Source organism: Gadus chalcogrammus, chromosome 16, assembly GCF_026213295.1.
Source record: "Gadus chalcogrammus isolate NIFS_2021 chromosome 16, NIFS_Gcha_1.0, whole genome shotgun sequence".
Classification (NCBI taxonomy): Eukaryota; Metazoa; Chordata; class Actinopteri; order Gadiformes; family Gadidae; genus Gadus; species Gadus chalcogrammus.
Genome location: NC_079427.1, coordinates 6,882,432 through 6,901,599, shown reverse-complemented (window position 1 = coordinate 6,901,599; position 19,168 = coordinate 6,882,432). Strand labels below are relative to the sequence as shown.

At 42.1% G+C, this 19,168-nt stretch overlaps 1 protein-coding gene across 1 annotated transcript; it reads left to right on the top strand.

The window, feature by feature from the left end:
- Positions 1-7,209: 7,209 nt before the first annotated feature.
- On the top strand, positions 7,210-13,720 carry nyap2a (neuronal tyrosine-phosphorylated phosphoinositide-3-kinase adaptor 2a). Its single transcript, XM_056610366.1, has 5 exons — positions 7,210-7,421; positions 7,970-8,268; positions 8,503-9,437; positions 10,644-10,832; positions 13,517-13,720. Exons 1-5 carry the CDS (start codon positions 7,210-7,212, stop codon positions 13,718-13,720), a joined length of 1,839 nt encoding a protein of 612 aa, XP_056466341.1.
- The last annotated feature ends 5,448 nt before the right edge of the window (positions 13,721-19,168 follow it).

The window sequence follows — 19,168 nt, the reverse complement described above, 5'->3', positions numbered from 1 at the left end:
CCAGTTCCACTTTGATCTCAGCATAAAATACATCATTGATGAACACAATACTGCAGAAAGTACCATACGGCAGTAGTACTAGGAGATACCACCATAGTACCTTATACAACATGTTACACATTACAGTCTGATGAAGCCACTCTAAAGCTGGAATCACTCCCACCACTCAGTACCTTTAAAAACATGTTACAATCAGCTCTAAAAGAACACTGCAACTGTTTTTAACCTGATGCCTTTTATTTATTTTTAATTTGTTTTTTTTAGCTGTATGTATTAGCTTGTTTTTATATAGCCTGTTATGAAGTGTAATTTTAGCATTATAGTGTCAATTGTGGTGTACTTTGTTTGTGTGTGTGTGTGGCCTTGTGCAAATTCTGTAACTTCTTTTCTGCTGCCTGTCTTGGCCAGGACTCCCTGTGAGAAGAGTTACTGTAACTCAATGGGACCTTCCTGGTGAAATAAAGGTTAAATAAAATACAGCACAATATATATATCTTATAGAATATTATGGAAAACACATACATTATGATGTATATAATATAGAAAAAATGTTTAACAGGATAATTATAAAATGCAATATACATATAAAACATGATATTTATTATCATGTAGACTAACTAGGCATGGATACATGTATGCATATATGTATTAATTCCCTGCTGTTTGTCTGGCCCTAACCAGGGCTGGTGCTGTAGGAGGAGTTGGCGGGTCATCAACCGTAGATGTATTTGGGATATCATGGAGTGGGTTTGGATGAGTGGGAGTGATCCAACAGCATTGGCGTAGACTTGATCCTGATTGGTCTGGGTTTGCATTATTTTTAATAACGGGACACTGCTGCTTTTAACAGTTCTGAATCAATGTGCTACAAATGCAACATTAATTACTTACATATAGCAGCTACATATAATATTAATCTCTTGTAGAACATAGTTTATGTAAAATAATGAGTTTATTCCTTACAAATAGTACATATAATATTAAATATGTTGTAGTATATATGATATAACGATTGGCTCCCTTTTGTAACAGGGGCTGCAGGTATGGCTTCAGGATAAGGTTAGGGTTAGGGTTCTGTAGTCGCTGTCACACGGGACACAGTAATGGGTTAAGGTTAAGGTTAGGGTTAGGGTTAGGGTTCTGTAGTCATTGTCACATGGGATACAGGTATGCATCACATGTCCTCTTCTGAAAGGCAGGAAGCGCATCCCCAGCAGAGGAAGTGATTTAAGTGTACCCTAAACATGTCTCAGGGAGCAGCTGCAGCAGAATAAACCCTTTTAGTCTGCAAGCTGCCTCCGAGTCTTAATTAACTCTGATGAAGCTGTTGAAAGGCTTTTTTAATAAAAGTTGTTTCCTCTGCTCTGCCGTGTGTCTATGCAGCTAGACAACCACCTTTCTCAGAAAAAAATGCTTCAAATAATGAAATACAAAGTGGACGATGACAGGAAAAACCCAGTTTACCTGTACCCATTAACAAGATGCCTTTACTTTTGCACGTTCAATGTCGTCCTGTATCTGAATAAGAATCTAGACTTAATTAATCATAACAATTCAAGCACCTTGGATACATAATATTTAACTCATAAATGAAATATGAAAAAAAAGATATTTTCAGATGAAATGTATTTGGCCATCAACATCACCAAAAACATAAATCTTAATTGCGCTACAGATAATGAGTAGGTATAAGCAGTAAATAAGGGAGATTTGTCAATTAATACCAATGAAATTGGAAAGCTTGTGTCAGTTCTCATCAATAAAATAAGAAAGTTGTGTCAGTTATCCTAAAATAAACAAAGGCTGTGTTTAGATATCGTCTATAACGGTAAGATGGAAGAAAGTAAAGGCTCATGTCCCTGTAAACTCTAATTCTTAATCAAGTAATCAAGTAATCCACTCTAAATCTTCCCTTCAACTCGGATCAAGTAATCCACTCTAAACTCTCCCTTCAGATGAGATCAGGGTAATCCACTCTAAATCCTCCCTTCATCTGAGATCAGGGTAATCCAATCTAAATCCTCCCTTCAGATGAGATCAGGGTAATCCTCCCTAAATCCTCCTTTCAACTGAGATCAAGTAATCCACTCTAAATCCTCCCTTCTACTAGGATCGGGCTACGGGGTATCCTCACCCTTATCCTGGGATCCGGCAACACAAACTCTTACCCTAACCCAGGGTAGGCTACTTATGCCGCGTGGCTTGAGTCGTTTCAACCGGCTCGGAGCGTGACAGCTAAATCTGGCGGGCGTTTCCACCGCTGACAGTACCCTTACGGTAGGGCGGGGTTTAAGATGGATGGCGATAGCTGGGGCAGCTACATAAGATTCGTGACATCATAGCAGCCCTTAAACCAGAAGAGATACCATATTTTAATAATACAATTTGTCGAAGTAACTTTAGTAATCCGATGAATGATGGAGTAAAGAGTATAATATTTCCAACTGAATTGTTGTAGAGTACAAGTATAAAGTAACATGGATAGAAAAGTAAAGCACACTAAAGTCCTGCCTCAATCTTTTGCGAGACATTTTTCTTCAATTATCGAAGCTTTTCGTTAATTGAAAATACCTCGCTGGTACTGGGTTTGTTTGTTTTTATCCCCCTGTTGCACGGAAGTGACAATTCTGTTGACCAATCAACGGACGGCAGTGTGTAGCTCCACCTTTTCGGCACCCTTTTATGCCGCGTTTCCACTGCAGGGTGCGGAACGGTTCGGTTCGCAAAGGTGCGGTAGGGAGGGGGCGGTATAGCCCAGCTCAGTTCCGAGGTCACGTTTCCACCGCTGACAGTACCCTTTAAGGTAGGCCGGATGTCGATCGCCGCGGCAGCTACGTAAACATCGTAAACAACGTCTTCCTCCCCAAGAATGCAGAGGAACGTCTTCACCTCCTTGTTTGCCCAAGCAAGCGTTTTACGCGACATGTTAATTGTAAAGAATAATACCTCGAGGCTACTGTTTGTTTGTTTGTTTTTATCCCCACGTCGCCCGGAAGTGATGATTCTGTTGACCAATCAACGGAGGGGATGTGTAGCTAGAATTTCCCGCGACCTTTTCAGGCGTCTCGTCTCGTTTTCAGTACCCCAACGGAGGAGTACTGAAAACTAGGCCAAAACGGGTACAGCTAAGTCCGGGTCACGCCCACTTTTGGCGGTGGAAACGCAACCCGTACAGCACCTTTGCGATCCGATCCGTTCCGCACCCTGCAGTGGAAACGCGGCATTAGACGGCTTGGTACCAAAACGGAGGAGTACCAAAAATAGGAGCAGCTCTGCGTGCTTATTTTGGGACCCTGCCCAACTTTTGGCCCAAATTTTGGCAATGGATCCTCCATCCTACTGGGACCAGGGAAATCCTGATTATTGGATCAGAATGATCCCAAACCAATGTTTTATATTGACTAATGTTTCAAAGATGAGTTGCAGATTATAGCTAGGCTTTGGGTTATGTATTTTTTTTTACATGAAATGTATTTAGCTGGTGCTTATGTCAAAATAGATTACAATAAAGTGCTTACAATCAATGAATCCAACCAAGAAGATACAACCCAGAAATAATCATTAAAGTACATACCATTAATCTAAGGACTAGTGTATCGAAACATACATTAGTGCATTCAATTATTATATTATATTGAGACCCACACTCTCTATCCCACACAATCACACCCTCCTCCTGCTTCAAGGACGTTTAACTGCCTTTAAGGCTCAATGGCTCCCTCTGTTGGTTGTTATCATAATAGCTATCATATTCCTGTTCAATGGCTCCCTCTATTGGTTATCACTACCAACCTTTTCCTATTCTCCTCTCAAGTATTTGCAAGATTTTCATGATCATTCGCGCATGGCAAAGGATATATATGTAAATATAAGACAAAAACACACTCACACACATACAGACACATACACACACACACACACACACACACACACACACACACACACACACACACACACACACACACACACACACACACACACACACACACACACACACACACACACACACACACACACACACACACACACACACAAACATACACACACACACGTAATCAATAGATTTACTTTAATTCTCATTTCATTCTAGCATGTCTCCCTCTCTCTCTCCTTCATCTTTCTCTCTCTATCTTTACCCTCCTTCCTTCTCTCTCTTCCTCCCTCTCTCTCTCTCTCTCTCTCTCTTCCTCTCTCTCTCTCTCTCTCTCTCTCTCTCTCTCTCTCTCTCTCTCTCTCTCTCTCTCTCTCTCTCTCTCTCAGTCTGCTTCTCTCTCTCTTCCCCAACGACCAATTATATCCTTTGCATTGGAGTCACATGATGAGGAGAAGGAGGAGTCAGCATGCAGCTATGTTGCTGGCGTTGCAGCCTCCTGTTCCACGGTTAGCAGTGATATATACACATGCATCTGAAGTGTGTGAGTGTGTAGCGGGTTGTGTGTGTGTGTGTTTGTGTGTGTGTGTGTGTGTCTATGTCTGTGATCGGGAGAGACCTCATGCGGAATTCTGACTGGAATTACTCTTCCTCATCTTCCTCTCAACATCCATCCTCTTCCTCACTAACCATACCTTCCTTTTATTCCTAAGGGAAAAAGGAAGACACATCTCACTCTCTCGCTTACTGTCTCCCCCCCTATCTCTCTCTCTCTCCGTCTACCTAAGTCTCTTGTTCACTGTCTCCCCCCCCCATCTCTCTATGTCTGCCAAACTCTCTCGCTCACTGTCTCTCCCCCTCTCTCTCTCTCTGTCTGCCTATCTCTCTCTATCTATCTCTTCTATCTTTCTCTCTGCCTAACTGTCTCTCTCTCACTGTTTTCCTATCTCTCTCCCTCTGTCTGCCTACCTCTCTTATCCTGGTGTATATCAGTCCACCACCTTAGAGGGACTTTGTATATATTTGTGTCAATATCTGGATAGGGAGATGACTCCTCTCTCCTCCTCCTACCTCCTCCTGCCTTCCATCTGAGGTTTGCAATACATACTACTACAGGTAGGCCTACATTACGTCTCTATTTAAATAAGGTAAGGTTACAGCCAATACATGCCTATGAAAATAAGGTAGGACTACGTTCCATCTCCGTTCATATGAGGTTGGTCTACATCCCATTTCATCCCTGTGTTAAGAAGGTAGGCCTACAGCCAATCACATCTCTATTTAAAGATGGCAGGTCTACATTACATCTCTATTTGAATAAGGTATGTCTACCCTACATTTCAAAAAGGTCGATAGGCCTGTGTAACATATCTATTTTAACAAGGAAGATCTACATTGCATTATTATTTATTTTTTAATAAGACCTACAGCCCATTCAATCTCAGGTAGATCTACAGACCATCTCCATTCAACTAAGAGTTAGGCCTGCAGCCCAATAAAATCATGTTTATTTAAATATTGTAGCCATAACCATTTAGTCAAATATAATAGGTAATGCTGATGAAGGCACATTTAAACATTTGTGTTGTTCCTAAAATGGACTCAAACCGTTTGCAAGCAGCTTGTATTGATAGAACTTGAGTCGTTTTTAGCTTTTAAATATCATTTAGAACTGAGATCTGTTGGTTTTGAAAATACTAGTTTAGATTATATTGGAGAAATATATGTTTTGACGAGATTGAACAATACTATTTTGGACTGTACTTAGACAGTGGACAGTACTAGTCAAGATAATAACAGTTTAAACATAAACATTACTAGTTAAGAATAGCTTTGACAATTCTAGTTTAGACCAGGTACTTTAAAGAAAATAAGTTTGGATTAGTTAAGACAGAACTAGCTTTGACTAGAAGAGAGAGTACTTGAGACAATACCAGTTTAGAATAGTTGACACAGCAATAGATTGAACAGTTTATCCAGTGCTAGTTGACTGATGGTCAACTGCTGGTCAACGGTTGGTCAATGGCTGGTCAGGTTAAGTATGTGGCAGCTTGAGCATGCTGATTAGCACTAACCAAAGGAGGGGATACATTTAAAAGGATTTCTTCTCTCTTCCTATTTCATTTTTATTAATTGAAGTCCCACACTTCCCTCATCTACTCTGCCCATTTTCTTCCCTTGGCTCCGAAGAACCACTACATCACAGCATTACGTCATGCACCGATGATGCTTCTGTTGCTAGGTTACATTACATCATGCCTGGAGGATGTTCCCTGTTGCTAGGTTACGACTCAGTCTGCTTCGTGTTCCGTTTATGCTATGCAGCCGTGAAGAGGGGGATGGGGGGGAGAGAGAGAGAGAGAGAGAGAGAGAGAGAGAGAGAGAGAGAGAGAGAGGGTGAGAGAGAGAGAGAGAGAGAGAGAGAGAGAGAGAGAGGTGAGAGAGAGAGAGAGAGAGAGAGAGAGAGAGGTGAGAGAGAGGGAGAGAGAGAGGGAGAGAGGAGAGAGAGAGGGAGAGAGAGAGAGAGAGAGAGAGAGAGAGAGAGAGAGAGAGAGAGAGAGAGAGAGAGAGAGAGAGAGGGTGAGAGAGAGAGAGAGAGAGAGAGCGAGAGAGATGGGGCAAGAAAGGTGGAAGAACGAGAGAGGGGTGGGTGAGAGAGAGGTAATAAGATGATAGAGAGAGAGGGGTAGGGTGAGGGTCGTAGAGAAAGAGGGATGGGGCAAAGGAGGGTAAACAAGGGAGAGGGATGGGAGAGAGATGGAGAGAGATGAGAGAGGAATGGGGCGAGAGTGGGAAGGGGGGAGAAAGATTGGGTGTCAGAGGTAGAGAGAGAGGGAGGTACGGAGGGAAAGAGAGAGATTGATGGAGAGAGAGGGGCAAGAGAGGTAGAGAAAGGGATGAGGTGAGAGAGGAAGGGAAGAGGATATGGAGGGATGGAGAGAGATTAGGGTTAAGGGGATACCACTAACAAGGAATAGTAGGTATGTAGGTTAGCAGGAAGCTTGTTTGATGAATTGTATGTACAGCGTCACGGTTTAATTCACTTACTTGCTTTGGGTAAAACGATTCAGCTATATAAATGCAATTTCATGTACTGTTAAGGAAGGTATCTAAGTAGGCATGCATGTAGGTATGTACAGTATGTATTTAGGTTAAGGTTGAGATGAGTGAGGGTTTGTAGTTAACTACTGTGGATATGTATGGCATTGGAGCTGGAGGTCATAAAAGTGGATGTATGTTGAACACTACGCTGTTTCCGGAATGTAAATTATGAAATGTGTGTCGCTTGTCACTGGCGGCTTATATTTTCTGTGTGTGTCCCCATACCCAGTGTTGTCATGACAACCAGAGGTAGTCCGGAGAAAGAAGAATCCTGCACCAGGTTTTGTCAGTACATCGAGGACAACAGCCTTCGCACATACGATGGCCTGGTGATCCAGAACGCCTCGGACATCGCCCGGGAACATGACCGTGTACGGAATGAAACCAACTGGGCCTATCTGCAGGAAAAACACCAGAAGAAGAGATGGCAGGATGAAGCTGTTAGGAGGTTAATAAAAACAATAACCACCCCGAGAACACTGAAGGTCACCTTAAAGCACAGTTTATTAGTTAGAAGTGTCAAATAAAGTGGACACGAAGACACAAAGAAACATGCAGCAATAGGAAATATAAAAACAGCAGATGGGCTGTAAATCTATCCATCTATCCTTATCTTTATCTATATATATACACACACACACACACACACACACACACACACACACACACACACACACACACACACACACACACACACACACACACACACACACACACACACACACACACACACACACACACACACACACACACAAGCGGACGTGCAAACTTAAAGAATACACTTCTCTCAGAAAGTGAAGTACTTTGGTTATGAAGAGTGGTGGGGTTAAGCTTTAACCCCCAAGCCCGAAATGTAGCTTACGTTTAATAGTCTAATCGTTTTATATTTCTACCATACCAGTGTTTTCTACACACATGTGTTTTGAGGGTTAGGTTAGTGTAGGGTTAGGCGTCATTTAATAGTCCTGCTATACTAGTGTTGTTTTATGCCGCCAGGATTGGCGATGATGTTACCATGGCGACGGAGTCGTCCTACTCGGGGAAGCACTTTCGGATGGGGTTCATGACCATGCCGGCTTCCCAGGAGAGGCTTCCCGCCCCCTGCAGTCAGGGCTTCACCGTGCGCTCCCAGTCCCTCCACTCGGTGGGCGGAGGAGACGATGACCCCAACGCCCGCAAGCACCCGCCCCCTAAACCCAAGAGAGACCCAAACACCAGGCTCAGCACGAGCTCTGAGGCCGTTAACGGGGGACCGGGAACCTCGGACGACTCCCTAGAGATCCTGGAAGCCAGGGGTCGGTCAATACTATCGCTTCAACCCATTCATTATTCCCATTCAATCTTCTTCTTTTGAGGGGAGGATAGACAAAGAAGGTCCTTCGCTCTTTTGTAGTGATAGACACACAAAATGTGTGTTATGTTGTCCTTGTAACCTTGAAAATAACTAATTTTCTGGTAGTGTCGTCATGAATTCAGAATGGCAAACCTTATTCTGATCCTGGCTATAATGTTTTCTTGTCTGTGTTTAGGTAAGTTCCAGCCTTACAATGACGAGAGCAAGAAGATGCCACCTCCCAAACCAAAACGAGACCCCAACACTCAGCTTAGTACATCCTTTGACGAGTCTTACATCGTTTACAACCATGGCAACAAAAAGTCTTCTTTGCCAAGGGACAAAGGTTCTACTCGAAGCCAGAGTCCACTATCCAGAGACACTGATGGGGAGGAGCCTGTTTACATTGAGATGGTGGGGAACATCCACAGAGACCTCAGGGGCCAAGAGGCCCCGGAAGATGACCAGAGTGAGGGTGTTTATGAGGAGATGAAGTACACCATGTTGGATGAACTCATGCAGGACTCCAAATGGGACAACAGTTGCCAGACGGTCGTACTGGAGCCAGACTTTTTGTTCCCTCCCCAGGGATCTCTCTCTGATATCCCCGCACCTTTCCCCAATCTCCTAACCCACCGCCCCCCTCTCCTTGTCTTCCCCCCGGCTCCTGCACAGTGCTCACCAAACTCTGACGAGTCTCCGCTCACTCCCTTAGAAGTCACCAGACTGCCCATGTTGGAACATGTGGGTGTCGCCCCTGAGACACCGAAGAAGTCGTCCCACCGCCGTAAAAGCAAAGACAGGGAGAGAGACACCATCACCCCGTCTGGCCGTTCATCTGCTCCACCACTTGCCTCCAACCTCTATAATTCATCTGGCCCCTCCCACAGTGGTCAGGGTTACCCCCGCAGCCATTCGGCATGTCCCTCCCCTGTCAGCATGGGACGCTGCCTCACCCCTCTCACTTTAAAGCGCCCTCCCCCTTATGATAGTTTGATGGCAGGAGGAAGCATGCCACGCTCGCATAAGTCCCAAGATGGAGCTAATAAACTCCATAACTCCAACTCTGCCAACGGCTCGCTGCAAAATGTTTCTGCAAGGTCGCGAACCCCAACAAGCCCCTTGGAGGAAGTGAGTAAAGGATCAACAGGGAGAAAAGGAAGAGAGGGAGATGGTAAGTAGCACTTAGTAATAGCAAACTAAATAATAATATTGTATAGTGAACTAACCAGGCCACACACGTCTGGATTAATCATTTATATAAGGTACACACTTTTTTATTTGGACTAGCAGCATTCGTGGAAAACATTATTATATTGTTATGGTGAACCAACAGGACAACTCACTACTGGACAAAAAAATTTCCATAACGTACGTTATCAGTATAAGTGGAAAATGGGATGATGCTAGCCATATGTTTCAGCCCGGGTGTGCAATGTTTTCCTCGTAGTCAAGCGCTGAAGCCCAACCTAGCGTTGATGCTACCCTGGGTGCAGCAGACATCTTAGCACAATCAATCCAATCGGATTCCTGCTTCATTTGATGTTCTGAAAACAACAGAGTTGAATTCTCTTGGCTGAAAGCTTAGCATTGACCACAAGTGGTCAACACATGTGTTTGACTGTTGGAGGTTCATGGTGTTTGACTGTAGGGGGTTCAGGGGGTTTGACTGTAGGAAGTTAATGGTGTTTGACTGTAGGGTGTTTAACTGTAGGATGTTAATGGTGTTTGACTGTAGGGGGTTCATGGGGTTTGACTGTAGGATGTTCAGGGTGTTTGACTGTAGGGGGTTCATGGTGTTTGACTGTAGGTTCAAGGTGTTTGACTGTAGGGGGTTCATGGTGTTTGTCTGTAGGTTCAAGGTGTTGGACTGTAGGTTCAGGTGTTTGACTGTAGGGGGTTCAGGGGATTTGACTGTAGGAAGTTAATGGTGTTTGACTGTAGGGGGTTCAAGGTGTTTGACTGTAGGGGGTTCAAGGTGTTTGACTGTAGGGGGTTCAAGGTGTTTGACTTTAAGGGGTTCAAGGTGTTTGGCTTTAAGGGGTTCAGGGTGTTTGACTGTAGGGGGTTCAAGGTGTTTGGCTTTAAGGGGTTCAGGGTGTTTGACTGCAGGGGATTCATAGTGTTAAAGTATATGACCATTTCCTGTGATCTGTCTTTTTTCAATATAACTCTCAGGCGTTCTTAGATCACATACCAAACCTGACAGTAACAAGAGGTAGAGGGCAGGGATTATCAGTACCCAAGAATGGGACGTCCAAAGAAACACATCTAGCACCTCTAGCCATGCCCCAAGCAGGACGGGCCGGTCATCAGTCAGCCCCACCATGTCTCTAGGAGAAGGTGGGGGGAGCCATGAGACGTATTTCTGATGGACACCAATGCAGCATTCGTGTAACTTTAACTCTATTCTCTGCAGCAGAGTCCAGGACTGGGTGCAGACTGGGACGCTCAGCATCCACATCGGGAGTGCCCACCCCAGGTGGGACGCCTCAACGCTCCACCCCACATCCGGCCCTCAGCCAGGTATTTCCCCCGGACTGACTCCCCGAGGCAGGGTCAGGCGCCGTGTGCAGTCCTGTCTGCTCTTTGTCTGTCCGTCTGTCTGTCTGTCTGTCCGCGTTTTGGCTGCTTTCTGTATGTCAGTCCGTCCACCTTCCTGTGCGTCTGCTCGTCGTGACTATTTACCTTTCGGTCTTCATCGCAGTTAAATAGTCATCTAGCTTGATGTTTAGAGAATACATTGCACGCTGTTAACAAATGTTAAAAAGCAGGTTGTTGTGAGCACTATATCCAAAGCAAACAACACCTACCCCATCTGCCTAGTCCAGATGGGGTACCATATGTACGGTCTATATTGCTACCCTATGTACAGTCTATAGTCCCACCATATGTAAGGTCTGCAGTCCTGCCTTATGTACGGTCTATATTGCTACCCTATGTACTGTCTATAGTCCCACCATATGTAAGGTCTGCAGTCCTGCCTTATGTAGGGTCTGTGGTCCCACCAAATGTTTGGACTGTAGGCCGACTCTATGTCAGGACTGTAGTCCTACTCTATGCATGGCTGTAGTCCAACACTATGTATGGTCTGTATGCTTATCCTATATAGGCTGCCTAGTCCTACACTATGTATGGTCCGAAGCCCTACCCCGTGTTTCTCTTCTATTTAACCAGGAAATTACATTGAGATATCAATTCATTTTCAAAAATGTCCTGGCTAAGATAGACAGCAGCATGCCATTCGTAAAAATTGAAAACAGACAACATAAGAAGAATTAACAACACAAAAGAGTATATTGTCATTATAAAAACTGCACAAGAGGGAAGACACGGTTAGAAACTGTGGCAGTTTACAGAAACTGTTTAAATATGCTTCATCAGTGTTTTAAAAACACCAGGATGGACAAGCTCTTCCACTTCTAAATGAACGTAAGGTGTTCCAACCCGATGGGGCAGAGTACATAAAGGAGTACATGAAGGACTGGTACCTAATGGACCCGGCCCTAGGGACAGTTAGCAAATGTTATTACTGAGGGAACCCATCAGATTATTGAGCAATAAAATTGCACAAGACGGACGTAAACCCATAAAGGCTTTATAAATAAAACGTAGCAGTAAGTGAGCCTACGTGCTCTTAGATGCCTAGACAATCTGGAAATACAAACTTTAGGCTGCCTACCCCAACCCTACGTTGGCTCTCTAGTTCTACCAAATGTAGGCTGCCTATTCCTGCCCTATATTGATTCTCTAGTCCTACACTATGTATCTACTCTAGTCCCATCCCATGTAGGTTCTCCAGTCCCAACCAATGTAGGTTATCTAGTCCTACCTAATGTAGGTTATCTAGTCCTACCTAATGTAGGTTCACTAGTCCCATCCCAAGTAGGTTCCCTAGTCCTACCCTATGTAGGTTCACGTGTCCCATCCCAAGAAGGTTCTCTAGTCCTACCCCTATGTAGGTTCTCTAGTAGTCCAACCAGCATTTTGGAGGCAAAGTGTAAATAGAAATACAGTATTGTATAATCATAAGAATTATGTGTATTCTATAACTATTGTTTAACATTTTTACAAAGAAAATAGTGATTGCATTGGTGTCTAATAATCTTAAATGATTTTTCAATCCTTTATTTGAAGAATTTGATGTAAATAAAATCCATATGTTGGTAGGTATGTATTTACATGTTTAATTAATGTAGGTGAAAGTTTATTTTATAAATCATTACACTATACATGATAGCCCCGTTTAATTTCCTTGTAGAACATGATTTCTTATATTTTTTATATTTCCGCAGTTTACACACAATGTTGAGCGTGTTCAACAACGTAGAAGTTTAGTGTTAGCTCTTCTTTATTTATATAGAAATAGATAGAGCAGAACTGATGATTTTGCATGTTGTATGTTAATGTTGGGCTAGGGTTATTTTCGTTGATGGAAAATAATCGTTGACCATTGTCGTGCATGTTATTTTGTGGCACTCTTGATGTTGTGTCTGTAAGGTATGTTGTCTGCACCGTATGTACGTGAATTGTAATGTATTTGATCGATTTCTGTCAGTTTGTGTACAAAAATAAGATGGTTCAGTTCACATTCATTTAAAAGACCTTGAATTTAAAGTTGTTATTATTGTATTCAATAAACATAAAAAATATTGATCACTTTGAGGAACATAATTTTTTGCTGATGACCATTGGAATAAATGTTGCAATTCTTTGAGTTATTAACACTTGTAGTTAAACTTGTACGTCTTGCCATAAAAAATATGTCCACCGGTCTGGATGAAAAGCCCTCGTACATAAATTTGAATTAAAAGAGGGAATTCGTCCAAGCCTCAGACCGCCTAGCCAACCGACGGACCAATCGGAGGCTGCCATTGACGTGAAAGGCGGGTTTTAGTTTATAATGTAACGAGAGGCGACAGGCCAGGTGCTGACGATGACCCCAAATACACAAATTGCAGTCACTGAATGTTGCAGTCACTCTGGTTAACACAAAAGCATAACAAATGTGGAAAAGTAAGGTACCCAACTACACTTTGATATCCAATATAATAAATGGTGGCTTTATGAAAAGTATCTTCCAGTAGCATAAGTCAATTGTAAACAAGGGTGGGAAGTTTTGTAACCATCTATATTATACATCTTATGTCAAAGCAAATGATTGTGTCTTTGGCACCAGTAGATCAATCTAACACTAACCCTATTCCCAGATGCCGTGGATTTGTGGCGATGCTACTATGATGCAGATGATCGAGAAGAAGAGAGTTCTGTGTGGAGAAATCAAGTGTCGTCAGGGAACAGAGAAGAGCCTGTATAAGCAGGACAGCATGCCCATCTTGCCCAGTTGGAAGAGAAGGCAGCCTCCACCCTACCCTTCTACCAAAACTGCTGTCATCTGGGATACTGCTATATGAAATCACAGAGCCGACTATACATCAAACACACAACATGGGTGAGGAGGGGAAGGAAAGCCATAGGCCTACTGTTGTAGCAAAGCGTCCCAAAAAAAGGAAAAGGACTTCAACAATACTTCCTGATCACCCCAGCCCTACTTCCTGTAGCCCCTTACCCTACTTCCTGGTGACCCTAAGCATACTTCCTTTTAAAGGTGTAACGTGTACGATTTGTCCAAATTAGTCCTCCACACATTAGGGGGCAGCATATTACCAGAAAGTTAAAGTTGTCCACCCACATTGTATTCTAACTGGTCTGGAAAGCGTTTTGGTGAAATGCGTATCATCCAACAACGAACTTAACATATTTACACTGTCAGTAATGTTTTAAAATGTGCTACATTTATAAGCCATCGCTACATAGCCAAAGTTAGCACTAACAGCTGTTTCCAGAGGTGGAAAGCAACGCTTGAAAGAATACGCCCTCTGGGCGGTGCTACTTGCATCCATTCATGTATGTCTGAGGGTAGACTGGAAACTGCAGTGACGCTGACCTCTTGTGGTACAAAGTGGTATTACGAGACATTACGGCCCAGCGGTAGCGGGGCTAGCTGCTATCTTAAAAAAAATATCTCTGAAACATCGTACAGAAAGGTATTGACATTACGTCAAAACGGGTATTTCTTCACTTTCTGTTGATAATGGTAGTAGTTCCTTTTTTAAATGTCTAAAGTAGTAATCTTACTCGTTACACCTTTAAAAAAGATCTCCCCCCAAACCCCCGCCACCACATCCACAGCCATTTTAGAAGATCATTGTTCTCCCTCAACCAATTGTTGAATACTCGATACGGCCACAAAGGATGCAGAAGTGTATTCTAACAGGAAGTTTGTGATTCTTCCCTCACGTCATCAGACATTGACACGTCATTCTGCCACATGGACGCAAAAAAAAATTGCTTTGCTACAAAGTCTGAATTTGTGATAGGTCATATCCTGCCCTCAGCTGGATCATTCGAAAAGGTTTTAAGTGGGACCTAGTTTGATGTCACGTTACTCTTACCCCTACCTTATAGATTTAGAGAACATATGCAATGTATTTCTTGAACAGATTAAAAGAATCATCTTAATGTCACAATGTTTAAGATTGAGCCCCTTCAAATTAGTTGGCGTGAGACTTCCGATCTAAAGAAACTGTTTTCTTTCCACTCTAACTGTGAAACTGTGTGACGTAAACTAGCGTGGTTTGGCTGGATAAAATGTGATTTGATTGATAACATTAATGTGATCACTGCCAATCAGCATTGACTACAGATATGTCCAGGTTACTTTGAATTACGAGCTAGTTGAGATGTTACCCATTTCGAATTGAAGGATGTAGGCTACTTCAAAGTACTAAGTGGGCCTACTTCAACCACGGGACAGGGATGGTAAATGTACTAAAACTTGACCAGATTTTGGTATCTGAAGCACTCTGGTTTCCGTTTGTAGTACTGAGCAATGTTTGAGCGGGCTTTGGTTGCATTCAGGTAAACAGTCTGTGGAAAGCAACAATCTCCGAACACATCGTCTATCGTCTGACTACATTTCCGTTTTTTTTATTAGCTTTTTTTATCTGTTTAAACAGATCAGCCAATATGTGTTCTTGACCTGAAACCCCTTAAAATTTTTCAAAACAATAACCAGCGCATGGAAGACAAAATCGGTGCTTGGATATTTGTTATCCGGCTAGATCGGAACCCCATAAACATTGTCGAATGTCCGTAGTCATCGTCGAAAGCTAAGCCATGGTTTCCGAGATTGGGGTAAGGGTGACAAAATGTCCCATTCACGCGTCATATTCAGCCATGAATTCAGCACTACGTCTTAAAACTGTTAAATTACTTATTTTACATTCACTATTGAACATTGCTGGCTAGGCCCAAGATGTACCCTTTATTTAAATATTGAACATAACAAACATTTAAGTCTACTAAATATCTCATAACATTTAAAGATAAAATACGTTACTTATTTCTACAGATGATTTATTTATTATCAACTGTAGCAAATACTACAGATGTTCCCTGCTCTCATTGCTATGAATATGTAGGGGCCCTCTAAGAAGTAAAAGCTGTAAAACTGTTTTAAGGGGTCAGTCTGTTGAAAATCTCAGATGATGAGAGTTAACGATGTAAAAAGTAAAGGACATAAAAGAAGATTGCTATCATTATATAATAGAGAATGAGAAAGAAAGGAATGGAATTGGAATTCTAAATATTGATTGACAATTAACACATAAACCTTAGCTGCTGGACCAATAAGCTCTCCTACAAAAAAATGCCATTGTGTTTGTAAAATTGAAACGTGTTTACAGTAGTTATACCGAACACACACACACACACACACACACACACACACACACACACACACACACACACGCACACGCACACGCACACACGCACACACACACACACACACACACACACACACACACACACACACACACACACACACACACACACACACATATACACACACTTCATAAGAGTTGTTTGAGACCTGGGTTCACTGTGACCCAGTTGAAAAGGAGGTCTGTCTAACTGAAGCTTTGTGACGTGTGATGGTTCTAAATCGTGTGTCCTCATCTAATAGGCATGGGCCATGTTTACATATGATGTTATATTTCCAGTAATGGTTGTGTTTAGTTCCTCTACCAGCGTGTGCTGGCAACACAGAAAGAATCACCTGGGGCCAAGGGCGATCTTCATGACTCCATAACCCCCTCGAAGAATATTAGAAATCTTACATTTGATTTACAAGAAAATGTATTTTAATATGTTTTAAATTTATGAAATGCTCTATTTAAAAAAAAGAAGGCTCAAAGGGCTTGAAGATATTAAGGAGAGGTATATTTTTAAGTATACTCTGTACTGATATATGCTGTAAGGCACAGGTTTGAGAAAAAAAATAGATCATTTGTAAGCATGCAATCCATTGATGTAGAGTTAAATAAAGAGAAGATTTTGTGGTAAGAAAGAGATGTTCTGTAATGGCTCATGTTATCATAAGCAGCACTTAAACCGTACAGACCTCTACAGCTGCTGATATACCCTGGATTTATAACCCTAACCCCATAGTTGATCCTAATCCTGACATTAACCCTAACCCCATAGTTGATACTAATCCTGACACTAACCCTAACCCTACATCGGATACTAATCCTGACACTAATCCCATAGTTGATACTAATCCTGACACTAACCCTAACCCTACATCGGATACTAATCCTGACACTAACCCCACAGTTGATACTAATCCTGACACTAACCCCATAGTTTATCCTAATTCTGAGACTAACCCTAACCACATAGTTGATACTAATCCTGACACTAACCCCATAGTTGATACTAATCTTGACACTTACCCTAACCCCATAGTTGATACTAATCTTGACACTTACCCTAACCCCATAGTTGATACTAATCTTGACACTAACCCTAACCCCATAGTTGATACTAATCCTGACACTAACCCTAACCCTACATCGGATACTAATCCTGACACTAACCCCACAGTTGATACTAATCCTGACACTAACCCTAACCCTACAGTTGAAACTTATCCTGACACTAACTCTACAGTTGATACTAATTCTGACACTAACCCTAGAGCTGATACTAATCCTGACACTAACCCCACATCTGATACTAATCCTGACACTAACCCCGCAGTTGATACTAATCCTGACACTAACCCCACATCTGATACTAATCCTGACACTAACCCCACAGTTGATACTAATCCTGCCACTAACTCTACAGTTGATACTAATCCTGACACTAACCTTAGAGCTGATACTAATCCTGACACTAACTCTACAGTTGATACTAATCCTGACACTAACCCTAGAGCTGATACTAATCCTGACACTAACCCCACATTTGATACTAATCCTGACACTAACTCCACATCTGATACTAATCCTGACACTAACCCCACATCTGATACTAATCCTGGGTTAGGGTAAGGGTTAGGTACAAGGTTTAAAAACACCATTGGACACGCCTGTCAAATTCTGTGGGTTATCTCAGGGAAGTTCAAGAAATCTGGTTCTTAATTGGTGAATAACAATGACGTTTGGCTGCTTTAGTGGCCGTTAATCTGTTCTTCTGGTCTGGGCGTGTGACCTCATATCAAGTGGGATCGGGGTATACAATATGCAAAATACATTTCAGATGGCCCCTGGTAGGGGACGTATCAGATATGAAACTGCTAAATACAGTATTTAGATTTTTTCGAAGCATATTTATCGTATTCAACAAACGTTGAAAAATAAGGTACAATATAAGGATCCATTTCCTGTTACAAGGACATATTAAAATGTCCCATTGTCAACAAATCATCAGTACAATAACAGTGCATCAATACAAATATTCTGACGCTGTTTTTACGTGAATAACAATAACAATACAGCCATCAAATAACAGGAGTGTATAAAGGTTTACATAAGAGACAGATTTTGCGAAACATTAATAAAAAATGAACAGTATAAGTAAGAAATCCCTGTTACCGGAGCATATGACATTGTGTGAACAACAAAACGCATCTATACAGGGATTAACACCAACCAACCTGTTTCCAAAATCGACTTTGTGATGGCGAGTATCTGTCGGTACTTTGCTTCAGCTCTAGATCACTAGATATTTGAGGAACCCCCCCCCCCCCCCCATATTATAAAATATTTGTGATTCGTGGTGCAAGCAATGTGAATCATCTTCTCTAGGTAATGCATGTTCAAATAATGCGCATTCACATTTTATAGCTCAACAGTGGAAAATATTGGACAAAATATGTATAACGAAAATTTAGGAAAAAGGCCCATGCAATTCACAAATCTGTAAAAAGTGAGTATGGATTACATCTGAAAAAACACAAGCAAATTTGGGGATCATGTAATATCCGTGTGGAAAATGTGCATTTCTGGATCCTGAAATATCTGTGAGGAGATCACTTTACGAAACAACCAAATATTTGTGGATCGAGGTAGACAAAACGAGAATTGTCTTCTTTGGGTTAAAATAAATACTTCCATAGATGCTATGTACACAGCCCGATTTCACAGATCAGCTGCGGTACAAATTGGAATAAACTTAGCAAGATCCGCAAATGCAAATGGACATGTTTGTGTGTAAAATGCTGTCCTGAATGATATTGTGGATAGAAATTTACAAAGCAAGTTTCATGGTATTGAACGATGTGCAGTGTCGTAAGTGTAGGAGGTCGACTTTCTTAACAAAACATATGTAGCCCAACCCAGTGTCTGTACATCAAACTTGCACACACAAATGTAAAACAAATCCACATTACAAGCACTCTTATCTGCAACGCTGCACCCACCTGAAGGAAGTCTGTTTGTCAAACGTTGCAGACTCACCTAAATTCCATAGATCCCATAGATATACACACCCTCCGAAAACATGATTAGAAT

Coding starts and splice junctions, on each gene's coding strand:
- nyap2a (XM_056610366.1), top strand. CDS start 7,210: ATGACAACCAGAGGTAGTCCGGAGAAAGAAGAATCCTGCACCAGGTTT. Junction 7,422..7,969: donor CAGGATGAAGCTGTTAGGAG/GTTAATAAAAAC, acceptor TTATGCCGCCAG/GATTGGCGATGATGTTACCA. Junction 8,269..8,502: donor AGAGATCCTGGAAGCCAGGG/GTCGGTCAATAC, acceptor GTCTGTGTTTAG/GTAAGTTCCAGCCTTACAAT.